This window comes from Dermacentor variabilis, chromosome 4 (genome assembly GCF_050947875.1).
Source record: "Dermacentor variabilis isolate Ectoservices chromosome 4, ASM5094787v1, whole genome shotgun sequence".
Classification (NCBI taxonomy): domain Eukaryota; kingdom Metazoa; phylum Arthropoda; class Arachnida; order Ixodida; family Ixodidae; genus Dermacentor; species Dermacentor variabilis.
The window spans coordinates 140,669,758-140,688,942 of NC_134571.1; the positions used below are offsets into that span (position 1 = coordinate 140,669,758).

A 19,185-nucleotide genomic window follows, 5' to 3' on the forward strand; every position below is an offset into this window, starting at 1 on the left:
TGATGCGGGCTGGCTGTCTCTGCGTTTTGTCACAACTGCAATGAATTAGAAAGAATCGACCACTACTTGCTCTTTTGTCATCATTTCTCTTATTTGACAAAAATAACTTTGCAAATCTTGCTGCGACAGCTTGGCCTTCCCTGTAATTCTCCTGTCTGGATTCCTTTTGCAGCTATGGCACTGAGTCACAAAAGTGACTAATACCTGCAAAAAGCGGGCCATACTGCCCGGTACGCTTGTACAGATATTTTTTGAACAGCTGAGACGGGCAGGCATCAATACAACGGCTTCCCTTAGTCGGGGATCCAGTTCGGTCAAAACAAAAAGCTGCCACAAACCCAATCCACGAAAGGATTCATTGCCATATACATTAGCGGTATGTTCGGAAGCTTCCAATGGATAACTTCGAACAGGTACTGCCGTGACCTCTTTATTTTCCTGAAAACAGCACTCAATGAGATCCTTGTCTTCAACACTGCTTATCGCATCTGGATGTAACAGAGAATTACATTTTGAGATGAATTTGATTCAAACTATTATTCCAAGAAACAAAGAAAAAATGGGAAATTTCATGTGAACTTTTCACCTTCACACCTTTACTTTTTATTTCTCATTTAACGCCGCAGTGGCCTCTTCACGTATATCGCTCCAAAGCTCCATCACTGGCGATATTTCTTCAACCTTCTTTATCTCTTCTTCCAAGCGCCGGAGCTGTTCCCGTGAAAAGTACCTTTTCCACCCACCCACCTTGGCCTCTCTTACGAAGCAGTACTTCTTGCTGTCTCCGTTGTGTCCATCTTTGCAATTCTCGTCAAGGCGCCGCAGCACCTTGTCAAAACCAGGATTTGAGTTTGTGCTGAGGTCCAAGACCATCGTCTCTTTCATGTGATCCGCCGAGCATCGTTCAAGCAACTCACTAAGCATCCGATTATCCTTTTCCAAATCTACTGCATAGCTGTCTCCCAAGAAGCGCGCAAGCTTCAGAACAGTGCCTCGGATGTCTTTCGTCAAGTTCTCATATGTCACGAAAAACACGTTGGGTATGTCCTTGAGCTCATATCCGGGAACCACGTGATCGAAGTAGTTCCCGTAACCTGCGACATCTTCGCTCAGGAAAGCATCGAAGAACTGGTCGAATGTGCCATCTTGGAACCGGTAGGCGCTGAGACTTGTCGCCATGTGGTAGAATGACACGCAGACGTCCCACGGGTTCCGCGCCACGTAGATGTACTTTGCCTCGCTGCTCATGAACTCACTTCTCAAGGGATAATGCGATGAGATCACACGCTGTGGCAGGCTTTGTTTCAAGTCGTCAGGGTGTGACACGCCTAGATATATCATGCTTTGCGTGAACTCATCGTAACTTGTGATCGGTTGACCTTTCTTTAGAATAAGCTGCACAATATAAAGGACCCAGTGCATTCCGGCTTTGGGAAATGAAAGCTGGACTATATCGCCTTCTCGTGCGCGAAACTCCAACGCTCCTTTGAGGAGTTCAGGGTTGCAGTGTGGGTCTCTAGGGACACCATCAACGTTTTGAGTAAATGGCTTTGTTGTCGACATGACGTTGATTTGCACACTGTGGCTGCGAAAAATGAGCATGAAAAATATGTTAATTACGACACTTTCAGTAACAACATTGGCTTTATATCACGTCCTTACGCCATCAAGTTTATATTATCTTCTGCAGCATTTTTTTTTCAAGAATCCCCACTGGCATACTTCCTTGACCTGCATGAATTTGTGTCGGCAAATAGCAATTCACGTGAAGTGCACCAAAAGACAATATATTTCACGAATTTCACTCGAAACTATAAAAAAAAACGATCACAAGCAAGGTAAGGAAGATTTATGAACGGGAAAAATTCACCCACTCGACTGTAGCATATAGCTGCAAATGAAACCCGTCAGGGGTTTACAGAAGGAAAGCTCATCAGGCGAAGGAAAATACGTCCTGGTCCGGGTTTAAAACTTCGAAGCAGCGCCTGACCAAAGCGGTCACTATATTTTCCGACCCAACCGTCATGCTAGGGTGGTTTTTGTTAACTCAGAGTGTAGCTCAGATACATGAATAGCCTTTGACGCAGTCAAATGAGTGACAGGCATGCTCGGCCATTTTTCGGGCATCTGCTGTTTACGTTCGCAACGCGTGTCCGCCTCAAGAATGTGCACCCCCCACTCCCGCTGACCGAAAGGCCGCATCATCGTTAGGAATCTTCCAAAATCCTGATCTCCGTCCGACAAAGTTGATTGTTACATCAGGCATGCAAGAGGAAAGAAAAAAAATTTCGGAAGGAAACAATAAATAATGTAAAAAGAGTGAAGAGGTTCAGGTCGGAATAAGATAAGAAAAAGAGTTGTCCGTGGACCGTCAGTTGAGGGAAGGGAAGAAAAAAAGTCCGCGTTGAAGACAGCTGACCTGAAAAGGGTAAGGTGTAAAGCAAAAAAAAAAATTGGCTGAGGCTTAGCTTGGTTAAGCCTAGTCAGATGCGAAGCATATTGGTGGCTAAAGTTGGTAAAGAACGTTGTCGCCGAGCCGCATACTGAGCACGTTGCTTGGCCAGACGTTTATCCCGCTCTTCATCAGTCTCTGTAGCACGCCGCAACCTTCGCTTCTCATTCCAACGAGCAGCTCTGTCTCCAGGAGGCATCTCACCTCGTGAGTGTCTAGCAGAGGCAAGCGCAGCTGCTTATATACCGCCGCGACGCCGCGAGCGACGGCGCGAGTTGGAGCCCCGTTTCTCCTCTGTCGTGACGTCACGGTGTCACGTGGTCAGCCTTGAAGGCGACGCCGCGAGCGACGGCGCGAGTTGTAGCCCCGTTTCTCCTCTGTCGTGACGTCACGGTGTCACGTGGTATGGCATGGAGTCGCTAAAGGTCATTGAAGGCGACACCGCCGCGCCTGAGGAGCTGGGTTGAGCTCTAGTAATATGCTTCGCATAAAAGAAACACTGAGAGGTATCGTCAGAGAAAGTAAGAAAAAAAAAGACGGAAGTGAAAGTGCCACTTGTCCTCCCGTCGTAATCCCACAACCATGCTGAACGTTTGTTGACTTGAGTAAGAGGTACGACAGGTTAAACGCTACAAAAACTTATGCTAAGAGAAGTCCACATACGTCATAAGCTAGAGGTGAAGTCGGAAAAGTGAAAGAGATTTTGATAGGAGAGAAATTGGAAGAGCCCTCTTCCGTTTATCTCTTGATAGTGACTTGTACATGTCAGGGGTGACTTATACGGATGCATCATCCTTTAGAAATCATGCGGTAGACTATGTTAACGTGCAATCATTGAAATGATGTGCTGCGGAGTCGCAATAGTTTCCGCAAGCGCATGTGTTGGAAGATCAAAGTTGAAAAAGGTGATAGTAAGATTTAAATAGAACTTGTGACGTTATGATGTGCATGAGTGGTAGAGGAGGTGGAAATAACGGCCGGATGGAATACGCACTGTTTGCACATAGATAGATATCTGTGTGAGAATGGTCCTTCGTTCAAGTTGCGTGCCGCTTTGTGTGTTAATTAGAGAATAAGCGGGAAAGAAAGGAGCTCAAAGATTAAAAACCGGTACAGGTCACATCCGAATAAGCTGCTGTTGAAGCAGCTGCATCATCATTTTTGTTGCCAGTGATAACATGGTATACGGGTATGAAATAAATAAACAGCCCGTGTGGCCGACATTTCAATATGAATTAGTTGTATGGAGTCTACTTATGGGATTGGTTGTAGTATGTTGCGACAATGCTATTGAAGTGGGCAGACCGGTAGTGTAACCATGTAAACGTACCATGCCTGCTTTCCTTTGGGTGTATAGAAGACTCTCGAGTATTGCAGCACTTTCGGCTACCTACGAACTTGTTACTTGTGTAACGAAGACCGGCACTAAGCACGGAATTGGCGCTTGTGCACGGACTTGGTGTTTTGGTCTTACAGTCGCGTTAGCCGCTTCGAATTGTCGGCGAATAAACCTCATTACAATTGGTGGAGGTGAGGGGTACCTTCAAAGCGTCCCACTTGGCACTTCAATGCCTCACGCTACCACCAACCACACCCGACGATGCTCCTGAGGAGGTTCCTTCTGGATCCGTCATGTGCGCCGATGTGCTCCCCCAAAAGGACCCTGCTGTTTTCAGCGGCGCGGATGACAACGACGTAGGGGAGTGGATCTCGTCATACGGGAAAGTAAGCGCGTAACACATGGGACATGCCACAAAACTGAACAATGTGATTTTATATCGCGAAGGCGTGAGAGTCCTAGAACCATGAGACGGATTTCCAGACGTTCCAGACGTAGTCGGCGTTTAGGACCTCTTTTGTGGAGCTGTCTGGCAGACCTGCTGTTGGCAATTGTGCGCAGAGCAGTGTTCGCAGTAGCGAGCGCAGCTCGCTACTGCAAATTCCTGATCATTCGGATCATTCGCAAATTCCTGAAATTCGGATCATTCCTGATCTACATCGAAGACGTTCTGGTCTTGCTCAAGATAGTGAGTACGACCGTGTTGGAGTAATAAAGAATCACCAATGTTATGGAGGAAATGTAAGATGGTGTGTTTAATGTGCTGCTTACAAAGAGTCCACGTGCATTAGCAGAAACCATCACTCTGCGCGAAAGTTGCAATAAAATGCTCAGTCACCAATATTTGACATGTCGCGCTTCTCCACACGATGAACCGCGCGCTGGAGTGGCTGCCATTTCCAATCAATCGAAGTTTCTCGAACCGATAAAGGCGTCTGTGCGTGAGGAAGTTGCTTGCTAGCTCTCCTTAATGCCATTCGCTCAGCCGTAGCACATGCAGCAGCCTATTACGAATTTTAAGGCCACGCTCCGCCACGCCATTGAACAAGAAATCGCCGAGGTCCTGCCGGTGCACAGTGAACAGCTCCCTGCAACGGTGCCTGTTAATTATGCTGAAGCCGTCCAGAGGCCCCGACAACTCTCTGCAGTAGCAGCTCCGCCTCTCACTTACGGCGACGTCGTACGTAGGCCCGGACTACCAGCCGCCGTCCCGTTCTTTCATCAGGCGCCTGGTGCACCGCGTCCTGTGACTTAGATTAGACCTGCCGTCGCAAACTCGTGACGCACGTCAGATGACTGGCCTATATGCTTTCGTGTGGCTACGCCATTTATATCGTCGGCATTGTCGACACGCTCAATTGTCTGGTACCACATCGGCCGTGGCATCCTGTGATACAGCCGTGCCGGGTCCACTTTGAGGCTTCTATGACACTTATACCGTCGCGTCAGCAGCTGTTCGTCGCATGTCACTTGCCAATCATTCACGTTCTCCATGTCGCCATTCGCCATCGTCGATGCGGCCTCGTTCTGTGGTTTGAGAAGACGAAAATTGATTGTCGTTGTCCGCGAGGCAAGTCCTAGAAATTTCAGATGAAGGTGTTCGCGCATTCTGTCTCGTGGGCACTCGAACCACTGGATCTGATATGGACTAATAATGCTGTCGCTCGCTTCGCAAAGTCACCAATACACTTTCGGGCCAGTCCATTCGCACACCAAGCGCTGAGCATATTGACCTTTTAGCCACGTGAACGGCGCGTGTAGTCTCTGAGGACGTCCTGTATAACATCAAGTTTATTGTCATTTCTTCTTGCACTTATAACGTTATCCTCGGGTGCAATTTCCTCTGAGGCCATAACGCTGTCATTCATTGCGCACATGCAGAAGTTGAACTATCACCGATGTTTATCGTGACCTTGGCCGATGTTCCTCCCATTGGCTGTACATGACTGTAAACTTCTTATGAAGGAAGGCACGAACATTTCTCCAAGGGCTGAGCGCTTCGTCCGGTGTGCTGCAGCAGCGTCTATGATGTAATCACACTGTTCTCTCCATCTGTCCTGTTCATTAGGCGAAAAGCTTTTGCGCAACCTCTTGGTGCTGCGGACATTACGCAAGCCTGCTGAAAAATTGTTGCGTGCCCTCTGCCCTTTTCTGTGACACTGCTTTGAGCAGAATGCCTTGGCGATGAGGAATACATTGACGACGTGCAAGTCATGGACCCGTCGGATGATACAGCCTCCACCAGGTACCCTACCCTCAGTGAGTTGTCTACGTCGGAAACATTGTCCACAGAAGTGTTTAGTCTCTCCACCGCCAAAGGCCTCACACAGGTTAAGTATTCCTAGCTTCGGTGCGTCTCAGAAGAATTTCCTTATTTCGATTTCATATAAAGTTCTTCAGGTCGTACCCCCACTGTTACGCAACACATCGGTACCAGCTCGCACCAGCCATTGCCACAACGTCCGTATCGCGTATCTGCAACAGAGCATCATGTTATCAACTGGCATGTGCACTACATGCTTCACCGCCAAGTGATTCGACTTTCATACAGTCAATGGACGTCTCCTGGTGTTCTTGTTACGAAGAAGGATGGCTCTGTTCACTGCTGTGTAGATTACCGATGCTTTAACAACTTCACTCGCAAAGACGTCTATCCCCTGCTGCTAATAGATGACGCCATAGACTGCCTAACTAGAGCAGAATTCTTTCCCGAATAAGATTTGAGGTAGGGCTATTAGCACGTGTCAGTAAGAAGTTGATCGTCCAAAGACAGCATTTGTTACACTTGATGGTTTACATGAATTTAACGCCATTCCCTTTGGACTTTGTAATGCGCCAGTAACATTTGAGCGCATGATGGACAGACTCTTGCGTAGCTTGAAGTGGGACACGTGCCTATGCTATCTTGACCATATTATTTTTGCTCCGGACTTGACCACACACCTTCAACGGCTGAAATTTGTCCTGACAATGTCAACCACCGCTTACCACAATTGAAATTGAAAACGCGCTGCTTCGCAGCGAGATAGCTTATCATACTTGGTCATGTATCCAAGGACGTCCTCTTGCGCAAATTAGGCAACCTTCGTGCCATCGCTAAATTTTCCTAAAGCAACGTCCGCAACAGTACTACGCAGTTTCGCTTGACTTTTAGTACGGATGGCTCATTCAAAATTTTGCCGCAGCTATTTCACCCCTGACGAAACTACTCGAAAGCAAAGGCACTCTCTTTGTGGTCATAAAAGTGTTTGGACACTTTCAAGGATCTGTACGTTCTTACTTCACTTTCCATTTTCCAGGGGGCGTGGAAGCTAGCCGTATCAGCCTCGCCGCTGTTGATGCGCAAAACAAGCTCGAATTCGCTGAACATGCCGATGCAGACGAAACTCGAATACTGACAAAAGCAGTAACCAACCACAATTTAACACTGAAGGAATGCGTAGCCATCGTCTGGGTCCTTACTAAGCTCCGTCCTTATAGCTATGGCCGTCCATTCGATGTCGTCACAGACCATCATGCACTGTGGTGGCTTTCATCATTGACGTATCCCTCAGACCGCCTTACCCGCTGGGTAATCCGTCTTCAAGACTATGACATCGGCGTCGTGTACCAAAATGGACGCCAACATTCTGACGCCGATGCACTGTCACGCTCGCGCCTGCCCGCTGAAATTTCCTGTTCCTCAGCGTCTCATTGTACCGTTTCGTCCATTGAAACTGGCATGATCGGTCCTTAGAAGTGAAAGAAGCGCTGGATTGCTCCCTTAAAGGCTTTCTCGCCGATTGGTCAACACAACCGACCACTTACACAAATCACACAACCAAACACTTCTTTCTCAGAGTGCCACTAGTGGTTACTAAGACTTAAGTATACCTCGAAGTCTGCGTTCTGAAATCTGTCCTTTCTTATACACTGACCTGGAGCACACTCAGGAGTTTTACCATCTTCCCAGTGTCTTAGGTAGCGGTATTATTGGCGAGAGAATGTACATCTACGTTCAAAAGTTTGTTGGCTTTTGCTCCGATTGCCAATGCCAGATATGTTCACCCGAATTGTCGCCAGGCCTCTACATTGCCTGGCCAAGCCATTTGCGAATATCGGCGTGGATTTGTATCGGCCACTTCTCCTGATATGTGTTGCTAATCACTGCGCCATCGTCGCAATTGACCATCTTACGCGATACTGCGAAACCACCGCCCTCTCTTTAGCTAGAGAATGCGACGTTGCCTAGTTCCTCCTTCGTGGTTTTATCCTTCGTCACGGTCCACCCCAGGTACTGCTCATAGATCGCGGGCGTGTCTTCTTGCCCAAGGCCTTTGAGGCAGTCCTTGATCAGTGCAATTTTCTTCGTTGGATAACTACTTTGTACCTCTCTCAAATGGATGTCGCCTCTGACCACACAAGCTGGGACCTCATTCCGCCCTTTGACGGCCATGAATACAGCACTGCTACTCAGAGAACCCCTGATATTTCTACCTCCTTCCTATTTACTGTCACTATCGCCACAATTCTTACGTACGGGCTGGATACATCCGAGAATGTGCCCGTTTCTACAGCCGCGAATTATTCAGAGGCGCGCCGTGAATTTGCGCGGGTCTTAACTTTAACTGACCAGGAGCGCCAGAATAGCAACCGCGCCGAGACCAGAACACCTATTTTCCTTCTTTGTGGCCTTGCGTGGCTGTCAGTCCCTGACAATATACTTGGTCTCTCTTCGAAACTACTATCCGATATGAAGGTCCTTACCACATCATTGAGCGCACAGTTGTGAACTACGTCACCGAAACAGTGGTGCCGTCTTAGGACCTGTGCAGTCGCGGATGAAACATTTTACATCTGAGTCGCCTCAAGACGTACTATGACCCGCACATCATGGCGAGCTCTTAGCTCATCACGAGGGCTTCTTTTTCGTGCGGAAGTGTAATTGTAGCGAAGACGACGAACGCTGCATAATCAGAATCAATTGTGGTGATGCGGGCTTGTTGGTACACCTTTGCGCAAAGTAGTTAAGCACAGGGAGACACGAGGACAAAAGAAGGTACATTAGACAAACTTGCTTACAATGCCTGTGCGTCTAATGTGCCTTTTTTGTCCTCGTGTTTCCCTGCGCTCAATCACGTTTAGTGCATACTTGATCATAACCACCAGCGCGAGTCATAGGATAGCCGCTTATGCTCGGTGTTCAGGTCTTACCGTTGCGTCAAACACTCTAAATTCCCAGTCAGTAAACCTCTTTACACTCTAACGAACCAGTAATGGCCAGATATTGTTAAAGTGTCGTGAAGACGACCATGATAACGGCTCCAAAGACAATGAAAATTCAAGACAGCCTCATTGGGCGTTCTCCCGTATCCGCTAGCGCTTTACATCTTTGTAAACGCATCTTGTGAACAACTTTATAAGCGTAAGATTAGGGTATTTACACACAAAAGAAAACCTAGAATCACAAACGCAGGTTTGGCAGAGTGCGACTTGCGGGATGCTTCAGTAAACAAATAGTATCATCATCATCGTCGTCGTCGTCGTCGTCGTCGTCATCATCATCATCATCATCATCATCATCATCATCATCATCATCATCATCATCATCATCATCATCATCATCATCATTCCTGCTACTCCCACTGCAGGGCAAAAGCCTCTCCTATACTTCTTTAACTACCCCGGTCATGTGCTAATCGCGGCGATGTTGTCCCTGCAAACTTCTTGAGCTCATCAGCCCACCTAACTTTCTGCCGCCCCCTGCTACGCTTCTCTTCTCTTGGAATCCAGCCCATAACCCTTTATGACCATCGGTTATCTTCCCTCCTCATTACATGCCCTGCCCATGCCCATTTCTTTTTCACATTTCAACTAAGATGTCATTAACTCGTGTTCGTTCCCTCACACAGTCTGCTTCTTTCTTGTCCCTTAACGTTACACCAATTATTGTTCTTTCCATAGCTCGTTGCGTCGTCTTCAATTTAAGTAGAACCCTTTTCGTAAGGCTCCAGGTTTCTGCCCCGTAGGTGAGTACTGGTAATACACTGCTCTTATTCACTTTTCTTTTGAGGGATAAGGGCAACCTGCTGTTCATGATCTGAAAATACCTGCCAAACATACCCCAGCCCATTCTTATTCTTCTGATTGCTTCAGTCTCATGATCCGGATCCGCGGTCACTATCTGCCCTAAGTAGATGTGTTCCCTTACCACTTCCAATACGTCGCTACCTATCGTAATCTGCTTTGTTCTGAGACTGTTAAACACTACTTTAGTTTTGTGCAGATTAATTTTAGACCCACCCATCTGCTTTGCTTCTCAATGCATGACCTGGCTTCTCCAGGTCGTGCATTGCAATTGGTCCCCTGAGTTACTAAGCAAGGCAGTATCATCAGCGAATAGCAAGTTACTAAGGCATTCTCCATTAACTCATATCCACAATTCTTCCCAATCCAGGTCCCTGAATACCTCCTGTAACGCTGTGAATAGCATTGGAGAGATCGTATCTCCCTGCCTGACGCCCTTGTTTATTGGGATTTTGTTGCTTTCTTTATGGAGGGCTACGGTGGCTGTGGAGCCGCTATAGATATCTTTCAGTATTTTACATACGGCTCGTCTACACCCTGATTCCGTAAAGCCTGCATGACTGCTGAGGTTTCGATCGAATCAAACGCTTCCTTCTAATCAATGAAAGCGATGTATAAGGATTGTTTATATTCCGCACATTTCTCTATCACCTGATTCACAGTGTGAATATGGTATATCGTCGAGTAGCCTTTACGAAATCTTGCTTGGTTTTTTGGCTAACAGAAATCTAAGGTGTTCCTGATTCTATTTGCGACTATCTTAGTAAATAATTTGTAGGCAACGGACAGTAAGCTGATCGGTCTATAATTTTGAAGTCTTTGGCGTCCACTTTCTTACGGATTAAGATTATGTTGGCGTTGTTCCAAGATTCCGGTACGCTCGAGGTCATGAGGGATTGTGTATACAGGGGGGCCAGTTCTTCTAGAACAATCTGCCCACCATCCTTCAACAAATCTGCTGTTACCTGATCCTCCCCAGCTGCCTTCCCCCTTTGCATAGCTCCCAAGGCTTTCTTTACTTCTTCCGGCTTTACTTGTGGGATGTGAAATTCCTCTAGAATATTCTCTTTTCCATTAGCGTCGTAGGTGCCACTGGTAATGTATAAATCTCTATAGAACTCCTCAGCCACTTGAACTATCTCATCCATATCAGTAATGATATTGCTGGCTTTGTCTCGTAGCGCATACATCTGATTCTTGCCTATTGCTAGTGTCTTATTCAATGCTTTTACGGTTCCTCCGTTCCCGAGAGCACGTTCAATTCTATCCATGTTATACTTCCTTATGTCAGCTGTCTTACGCTTGTTGATTAACTTGGAAAGTTATGCCACTTCTATCCAACTGTAGGGTTAGAGGCTTTCATACATTGGCGTTTCCTAACCAGATATTTCGTCTCCTGCGATAGCTCACCGTTATCCTGTCTAACGAAGTTACCACCGACTTCTACTGCACTCTCCTTAATGATGCCCATAAGATTGTCGTTCATTGCTTCAACGCTAAGGTTCTCTTCCTAAGTTAAAGCCGAATATCTGTTCTGTAGCTTCTTGCAGAATTCCTCTATTTTTGCTCTTACCGCTAAGTCATTCATCGGCTTCTTATGTGCCAATTTTTTCCGTTCCATCCTCAAGTCTAGGCTAATTCGAGTTCTTACCATCCTATGGTCACTGTAGCTCACCTTGCCGAACATGTCCGCATCTTGTATGATGACAGGGTTAGCGCAGAGTATGAAGTGTATTTCCTTTCTAGGATTTCCTTGCTGAAGAAGGTATTCATTTTCCGCATAGTATTCCGTTCTGCAAACTCTACTAATAACTCTCCCCGGCTATTCCTAAAACTTAGGCCATATTCCCCCACTGACTTGTCTCCAGCCTGCTTCCTGCCTACCCTGGCATCGAAGTCACCCATCAGTGTAGTGTATTTTGTTTTGATTTTACCCATCACCGATTCCACGTCTTCATAGAAGCTCTCGACTTCCTGGTCATCATGACTGGACGTAGGAGCGTAGACCTGGAAAACCTTCAATTTGTACCTCTTATTAAGTTTCACAACAAGACCTGCCACCCTCTCGTTAATGCTATAGAAATCCTGTATGTTACGGACGAAGAAGTGGCTCTTGTGTGGAACCCCGTTTTCTACTGTTCTCTTTTTGCGAGTGTTTTTGCGTGTTTTCGGGAGGCACCGCTTCCGAGACCTTCGGCGATGGAAGCGGAGTCAGCTAGACGTCCGGAGGAGACCGACGTCACAGCGTCGAGCGCTCCGAGGAAGCGCAATCACCTGATGAGCGACACAGGCAGCGAGGACACCCTGCTGTACTACTCTGCTTCCGAAGAAGATCTGTCGGATGACGGCGACTACTTGACAGTTGTGAGGCAAAAAGGAAAGAGGAGAATCGTCACTGCCTCCTCGTCTTCAACAAGGACGACGGCGGCAGCAAAGGCCCATGACACGGCTCATACCATCCTCTTCTTACCCGAGACGCCGACCGACAACCTGAATCGGCTAAACAGGCAAGCCGTATCTGTAACACTAGAGGCTCTTGTTCCAAATGAGATCACGGATATGAGAATTAACACCCGTAAGAACATTCTCGCGGTTGATGTCAAGAACAGAGCAGCATTGGATATCTTGAGTAAAGTGAAAATACTGGGCAAGATAAATGTTCGCACCATAATACCACAGGACAGCAATACTATATCAGGTGTGATTTATGATGTCGATGAGTCAATCGACGACAACTATCTGCCTATTTTGGTCAAACCCGCCACAGCAGATGTACCTATTATTGAAATCCGTCGCCTAGGAGATTCACGCTGTGTGAGGATAACTTTCAAGGGAGGTAGCTTGCCGTCCCACCTGAAAGTTGGATTTTTTCGTCATCCAGTGCGACCGTTCGTTCCAAGACCACTTCAGTGTCGTAATTGTTTGAAGATCGGGCATGTCAGCGGCATATGCAAAAATTCGACCGTGTGCGCAAGATGCTCTGAGCAGCACAGCGCAGATGCTTGCCGTGCGACTCACTTCAAATGTGCCAATTGCTCCGGTCCCCATGAGGCATCGTCGAAAGACTGCCCGAGACACAAGACAGAGCGGAAAGTCCTCAAACAAATGGTGAGAGACAACTCAACTCACAGAGCGGCCGCCGCCAAAGTGCGACGGCGTAGTGTCCGCCGTCACCGTAGACGATCCTCGTCTACAAGAAATGCTGATACCGTCGCGAGACAGCCGATACTTCCTGAGGCTGGTGCTCCCAAGGCGCTCACCCACACTAACAACACGGTGTCTGATGACGCAGTGCATACCTCTACTGCAAACGACTGGCCTGCACTTCCAACATTAAATCCTCCAGCCCAACAAAGGTCGACGGTGGACTACCGACGAACCAATGAGGGCACAGACCATGGGCGAGGTCAAGAGAAGCAAGTAATCGCCATAATACGATCTCTAATGAATGTCATTCGCGTGTTGTTAAACGACATGCAGGCGCCATCTGCTCGAGGTGCACTACAAGTGCTGGACGGCCTGGATCCGGTTCTTGCGAGCCTCGAGTAGCAAGCACAATGGCTCTACCGCGTCAGCCGTTCTTCAGACAAGTCAAGGAAGCATCTATTATGCAATGGAATGCCCGTGGCCTGAAATCCCGCAGTGATTTTCGCCATTACGTTTTCACCAATCGATTCCCCATTGTTGTCGTCTGTGACCGAAGCTACAGACACCCGTCCGGATCTCAGGCTATGAACCTCATGTGTCATCGACTTGTACTGACATTAGCAAAGTGACCATCTACATGCGGTGTGAATTGACTTATGTTGTTCATCCAGTGCGGCCACATGACAATAATCAGTATGTGTGTTTGACCGTGAAACAACAAAACCTTGCGTTTACTTTAGTGGGCGCTTACCTTTCTCCATCAAGTCGTTTTGATAGGCAGAGACTGAGTGACATTATAGATGCGACACCTGGTCCATGGATTGTTGTTGGGGACTTCAACGCGCATCATTCTCTTTGGGGAAGCAACAAGATAAATTCGAAAGGAAGAAACCTCGTGTCCTTTGCTTGCGACCATGAACTTTGTTGTCTAAATGATGGCAGTCCCACGTTTCTGCGCGGCCGGACATACAGTAGTTGTTTAGACTTAGCATTTGTTTCGCGATGCCTCACTCGCCGCGTCCATTGGTTCGCAGATATAGAAACCCACGGAAGCGACCACATTCCTACCTACCTGAAGATAAAAGGCCTCACCAAATCCGTTCCATCAACTTTTAAACAAGCAATAGATTGGCCCGTGTTTAAATCCCTTATGGAAGACGCATGCCACGAAAGCATTTCGTCCACACTAGAATTTGAGATCGCCAAGGCTATGCAGGATTCTTTGCGCTCATTTCGGCCATTCGAGAACTACACGAATTTCGATTCGGAAATACAGAGCCTCCGTGCAATCCGCCGGCGAGCGGAGCGACGTTACCGACGGACTAAATCACTCTACGACCTTAGAGAGGCCAGACGCATTCAAAAGAAAATTCAGCGTCGCCTTGCTGTACTCCACAATCAACGCTGGAAGTCGTTTTGTGAGTCTCTCGACCCACGTAAACCTCTGTCGGTTGTCTGGAGAACAATCCGTGGTCTTCGAACAGCTCCTCAACAGCGTCGTCCATTTAAGTCTCTAGCCCTACATCAAGGACGCCGAGAGGTCGAGATAGCCGAAGATTACTGCGCAAGGATTGCGGGTACGGCGCTCACGTATTCACCTTGCGCACCTATTCCCATTGTGCCCCCTTGCTCCCGGGATCCTCGTATGGACACTCCTTTCTCCATCGAAGAACTGGAGGCCGCACTTGCTGGTTGCAGGCGATCTTCGTCACCAGGACACGATGGCATCACATACTCTGCGCTTGTAAACCTTGGTCCAGAGGCCAGAGATGCCCTTCTTGGCCTATACAACGCATCATGGCGTGACGGCTTGGTCCCTACAACGTGGAAATCCAGCCGGCTTGTTCCACTCCTCAAGGCTGGCAAATCCCCGTTGGAATTATCATCTTACCGTCCAATAGCACTGGCCAGCTGTGTCGGCAAGGTAATGGAAAGAATGATACTTGCACGGCTAGAATGGTACTTAGAATTCTACAACGTCTATCCAGAGGTAATGGCTGGTTTTCGACGTGGCCGCTCGTCAATAGATAGCGTTATCGACCTGGTAACATACGTACAACACCAGAAACATCTGAAACGAATCACTGCGGCCCTATTCCTTGATGTTAAAGGTGCGTACGACAATGTAGATCATCAGGCAATTCTGGACGCCTTAGAAGCTGTAGGGATTGGTGGACGCACCTTTCGCTGGATATGCAACTATTTGCATGGAAGATCTTTCTTTATTTTGACTGAAGACGGACCAACGCCATCTAGCTATACCAGTCGTGGTGTACCGCAAGGCGGAGTACTCAGCCCTACCCTTTTCAACCTGGTGCTCGTTGGTCTCGCTGATTCGTTACCGCGAACCGTACAGCTCTCCGTATATGCAGACGACATTTGCATATGGGCTTCAGGCGTGACACGTGTACAAGTCCGCGCACGACTTCAGAAAGCCTCAACGGCTGTGTCAAGATACCTAAGAAGACAAGGCCTGGAGCTTTCTGCTGAGAAATGTGCAGTCGTTGCTTTTACTCGTAAATCGATGTCCCCGTATGCTTTGCGGATTAATGACCAAATCATACGATATAGACGAACGCACCGATTTCTTGGCGTCATCATTGATAGAGACTTGTCTTGGAGCCCTCACATCTCGTACATGACGAAGCGTTTGGCCGCCATTGTGGACCTTCTTGCGTTTCTCGGCGGAAAGTCCTGGGGCGCAACAGTACCGTCAATGTTGCAACTATGTCGAGCACTGTTTTTGGGCTTCCTGCGGTACAGCTTACCTGTAATAGGTAATACTTGTACTACGAATATTCGTAAACTCCAGAGCGTGCAAGCCCAAGCACTCAGGACTTGTCTCGCTCTTCCCAAAACAACGTCATCGATTGCGACAGTGGCCATAGCCAGAGACGCGCCTTTGACAGTCTACATTGATACAGATGTCCTGAGAGCGCACATCCGACACCTGACTCGGATTCCCTCACACCATCTTGCTTGCTTGCCAGCAAAAAGGCCCCTTTCAACTTTTGCTAAAACTATTGTAAGACATCAGTCGTACTTGCCATCAGAATTTACGCCCGCTTCACGATTGTCAGATCCATTGTGGTGTCTGCACCGGCCGCAAGTGCAACTGACAATTCCAGGAGTCAGAAAGAAAGCTGGAGCGCCATTGCAATCTTTGAAGCAAGCAACTTTGGAGCACATTCACAACGTGCACAGATTCCGGAAACATGTATACACAGATGGCTCAGTAAAACTCAACAGCGCTGCTGCTGCAGTCATCATCCCGGCACAATCTGAGGAAATCAAGTTAAGAACTTCATGTGTGACCACATCAACGGGTGCAGAACTCGCGGCGCTCCGTGCTGCACTTGATTTCATTAAGCAGAAACCACCGCAACAATGGACAGTCTTCAGTGACTCCAAGGCAGCCCTTCAGTGCATACGAAGCCCAATGCGCCACGGACCCCATGAACAACTGGCCTCAGAAATTCGGCACATATATCATCAAAGCTATGATAAGGGCCACAACATAATCTTTCAGTGGCTTCCAGGACACTGTAACATCAGCGGGAATGACCAAGCCGACGAGGCCGCCCGATCGGCACATGAAAGTGGTCAACGAGTCTTCATTCCGCTTTCGCGAACAGACGCTGCGGCTGGGCTGCGATTGATGTCCCGTGAGTGTACTTTGCCCCTGTGGGACTCAAATGTTTTCACCATGTGTCGGTTGCGTTCGTTGTCTCCGGACATACGGATGCACCTCCCGCCTGGATTACCACGACGTGAACAGACCATGCTTTACCGTCTGTGGCTTGGCGTTGCATTTACAAAAGCCTATGCTTTCCTCATAGGAATGGCCGACAGCCCCACGTGCGACACATGTAACATCGACGAGACGCTCGCACACATTATCTGTGTCTGCCCGCGATACAGTGCTGAGAGACAAGTGATGTGCAGGGTACTGGACAAGCTGGACAATCGTCCACTTTCAGAACTAAAAGCTTTAGGCCAATGCTCCGAAAGAACATCCGCGTTGAAGGCCTTATTCGCGCTATTAACGTTCTTGCGGTCTACGGGGCTTCACGACAGACTCTAAGAATGCCGCCCCCTACCGTTCTGTAGTGTACGCGCTTTGTTCGTGCTTGTCTCCCTTTCTTTCTCTCTCCCCCTTCCAATCTCTTTCTCTTTTTATCCCTCTTAACCCTTCCCCCTGCGCAGGGTAGCCAACCGGAACTACCTCTGGTTAACCTCCCTGCCTTTCTCTGCATTATTTTCTCTCTCTCTCTCTGTATGTTACCAACTATATCCTTATTAATCATGGATCCGACTCCTAGTTCTCGTCTCTCCGCTAGGCCCCGATAGCACAGGACGTGCCCGCTTTTTAGCACTGTACATGCTTCTTTTGTCCTCCTAACCTTACTGAGCCCTATTATATCCCATTTACTGCCCACTAATTCCTCCACTAGCATTGCTAGACTCGCCTCACTAGGTAACGTTCTAGCGTTAAACGTTGCCAGGTTTAGATTCCAATGGAGGCCTGTCTGCACCCGGAGATTCTTAGCACCCTTGCACCCTTAGCACCAATGGTATACGGGTAGCGAAGTGAGGTGAAATTATGTGGCATATGTAAGATGTGTGAAATAGAAGGGTGTTCTTGGGTTGGGGCTTCCCGTCTAGGCATCTAAGGGCAGTTGTATGATTGAAGCTTGGTAAGTTTGGGTCCCGTAAAATGTATTTGATCTTGATGTCAAAAGTGCGAACGGTGCGTTGGTACGATCTAATTGAATGTGTATAGGTAACGTGCACGTATCATCGTACAATGAATCTATGCGTGCAGTTCTGGAAGCTCCTGTGATTGAAAGAACTAGCGTACGCTGGGTAGATGTAGTTGTTGATGTAAGTCGTGAGGTGGGGATATGTGTACCACCAAACAGGCGAAGCCTATGTTATGGAAGGTAGTAAAACCTTGTCGTAGAATTGTCTTACCTTCGTTGGAGAGCTGGAATAAAGAAGTATGAAAAGGCGTTAGTAGAAGTGATGCCGTGAGCTCGGCTATTGGGCAGAACGAAGAGAGTAAAAAAATGGCACAGCTGTAAGAAATTTACTGCGGTTACGTGTATGGCACAAAACTAAGGTGCAGCCTCGTTGTGACAAGCGTAGTGTTTTCACCCAAGGAATGCGTCCGAGTATGTCCATTTCAGTTTGTGCCAGAAATTTGAATGAATAAGTTTTCGCCGAGTGTTCTCGCACTGGATGGCGAGAAACATACTTCATAAGCAACTGCTGTCTGTTTCTTGAATAGCCTTGAGTCCACTAACATTTCAGTCTATTAATAACGCTTGAAATCCTTTTGTGTCGAAATGTAATGAATTGTGCTTTCTTAATGAGTGCAAAAACTTACTGTGGTGAGGAAGCACAGTAAATAATGCATGCACATTCTTTACGCAAATGTTTGACGCTGAAGCATTGCAGTCACTTACCGTGATAGCTGGACTAAAAGAGCATGTGCTAATGCGGGAAGGTTGAAAGGTACAATCGCATGCACGCTACAGCACCGAATATTGGGAAACAAAAGTGGTGTGCTGCGGATATGGACGGTTGTTACACCTACTGCTAGTGCAATTTTGTTACCGTGCCTCATTTTGTCCCGCTATCTAACAGCACGTCACTCTATTTGGCACGCAGCTGTTGCCTCAGGGACGTTTTAGTCATACACGCCTACCTACAAACCCCCGCCGCTTGGGAATCTTCCACTCCAGCGGAAATTATTGAAGCGCACATCAGCTCAGGTTGGAGGCGGCAAAAGAAGTATTCACGGGAGCTTAAAAGAATTTACCTTTCCACTTGCAATCCTTATCCTACTCATGGACCACGTGGGACAGCGTAGGGAGCAGCTGGGGATAAATGCTCCCCAAATGGGTCGCATTACCTCTCACCCGAAGCGCGATAAGACAAGATCAATTATAGGCGATAGGGTTCGAAATTCAAGGCACTACCAAAGGAATGTGTTGACTGGACGAGTACTTGCACACTCCAAATAAAATTCGGCAGCGCCCTTCTCCCGATTTGGCGGTAATGCGTTCTGCATTGAATCAATATAGCGACACAAAGCATCGCCACCGTCGGAACGAGTTACGCAGCCAGGACTCCTCTCTCGCGCTTCACTAAGAACACTCGGAGCATTCTAGTGGCG

General features: G+C 47.8%; 2 protein-coding genes across 2 annotated transcripts in view; both read right to left on the reverse strand.

Annotated features, from left to right (window-relative positions):
* The window catches only part of LOC142577985 (uncharacterized), a 59,594-nt gene extending 41,007 nt beyond the window's left edge, over positions 1-18,587 (reverse strand). The window contains exons 1-2 of the mRNA XM_075687410.1: positions 18,473-18,587; positions 17,979-17,991 (exon numbers count right to left, since the gene is read on the reverse strand). The gene's annotated coding sequence lies outside the window, so the exon portion shown is untranslated. The remainder of the gene's footprint in view (positions 1-17,978; positions 17,992-18,472) is intronic.
* On the reverse strand, positions 604-1,248 carry LOC142578361 (amine sulfotransferase-like). Its single transcript, XM_075687757.1, has one exon. The coding sequence runs from the start codon at positions 1,246-1,248 to the stop codon at positions 604-606; it is 645 nt and encodes a 214-aa protein (XP_075543872.1).
* Positions 18,588-19,185: the final 598 nt, after the last annotated feature.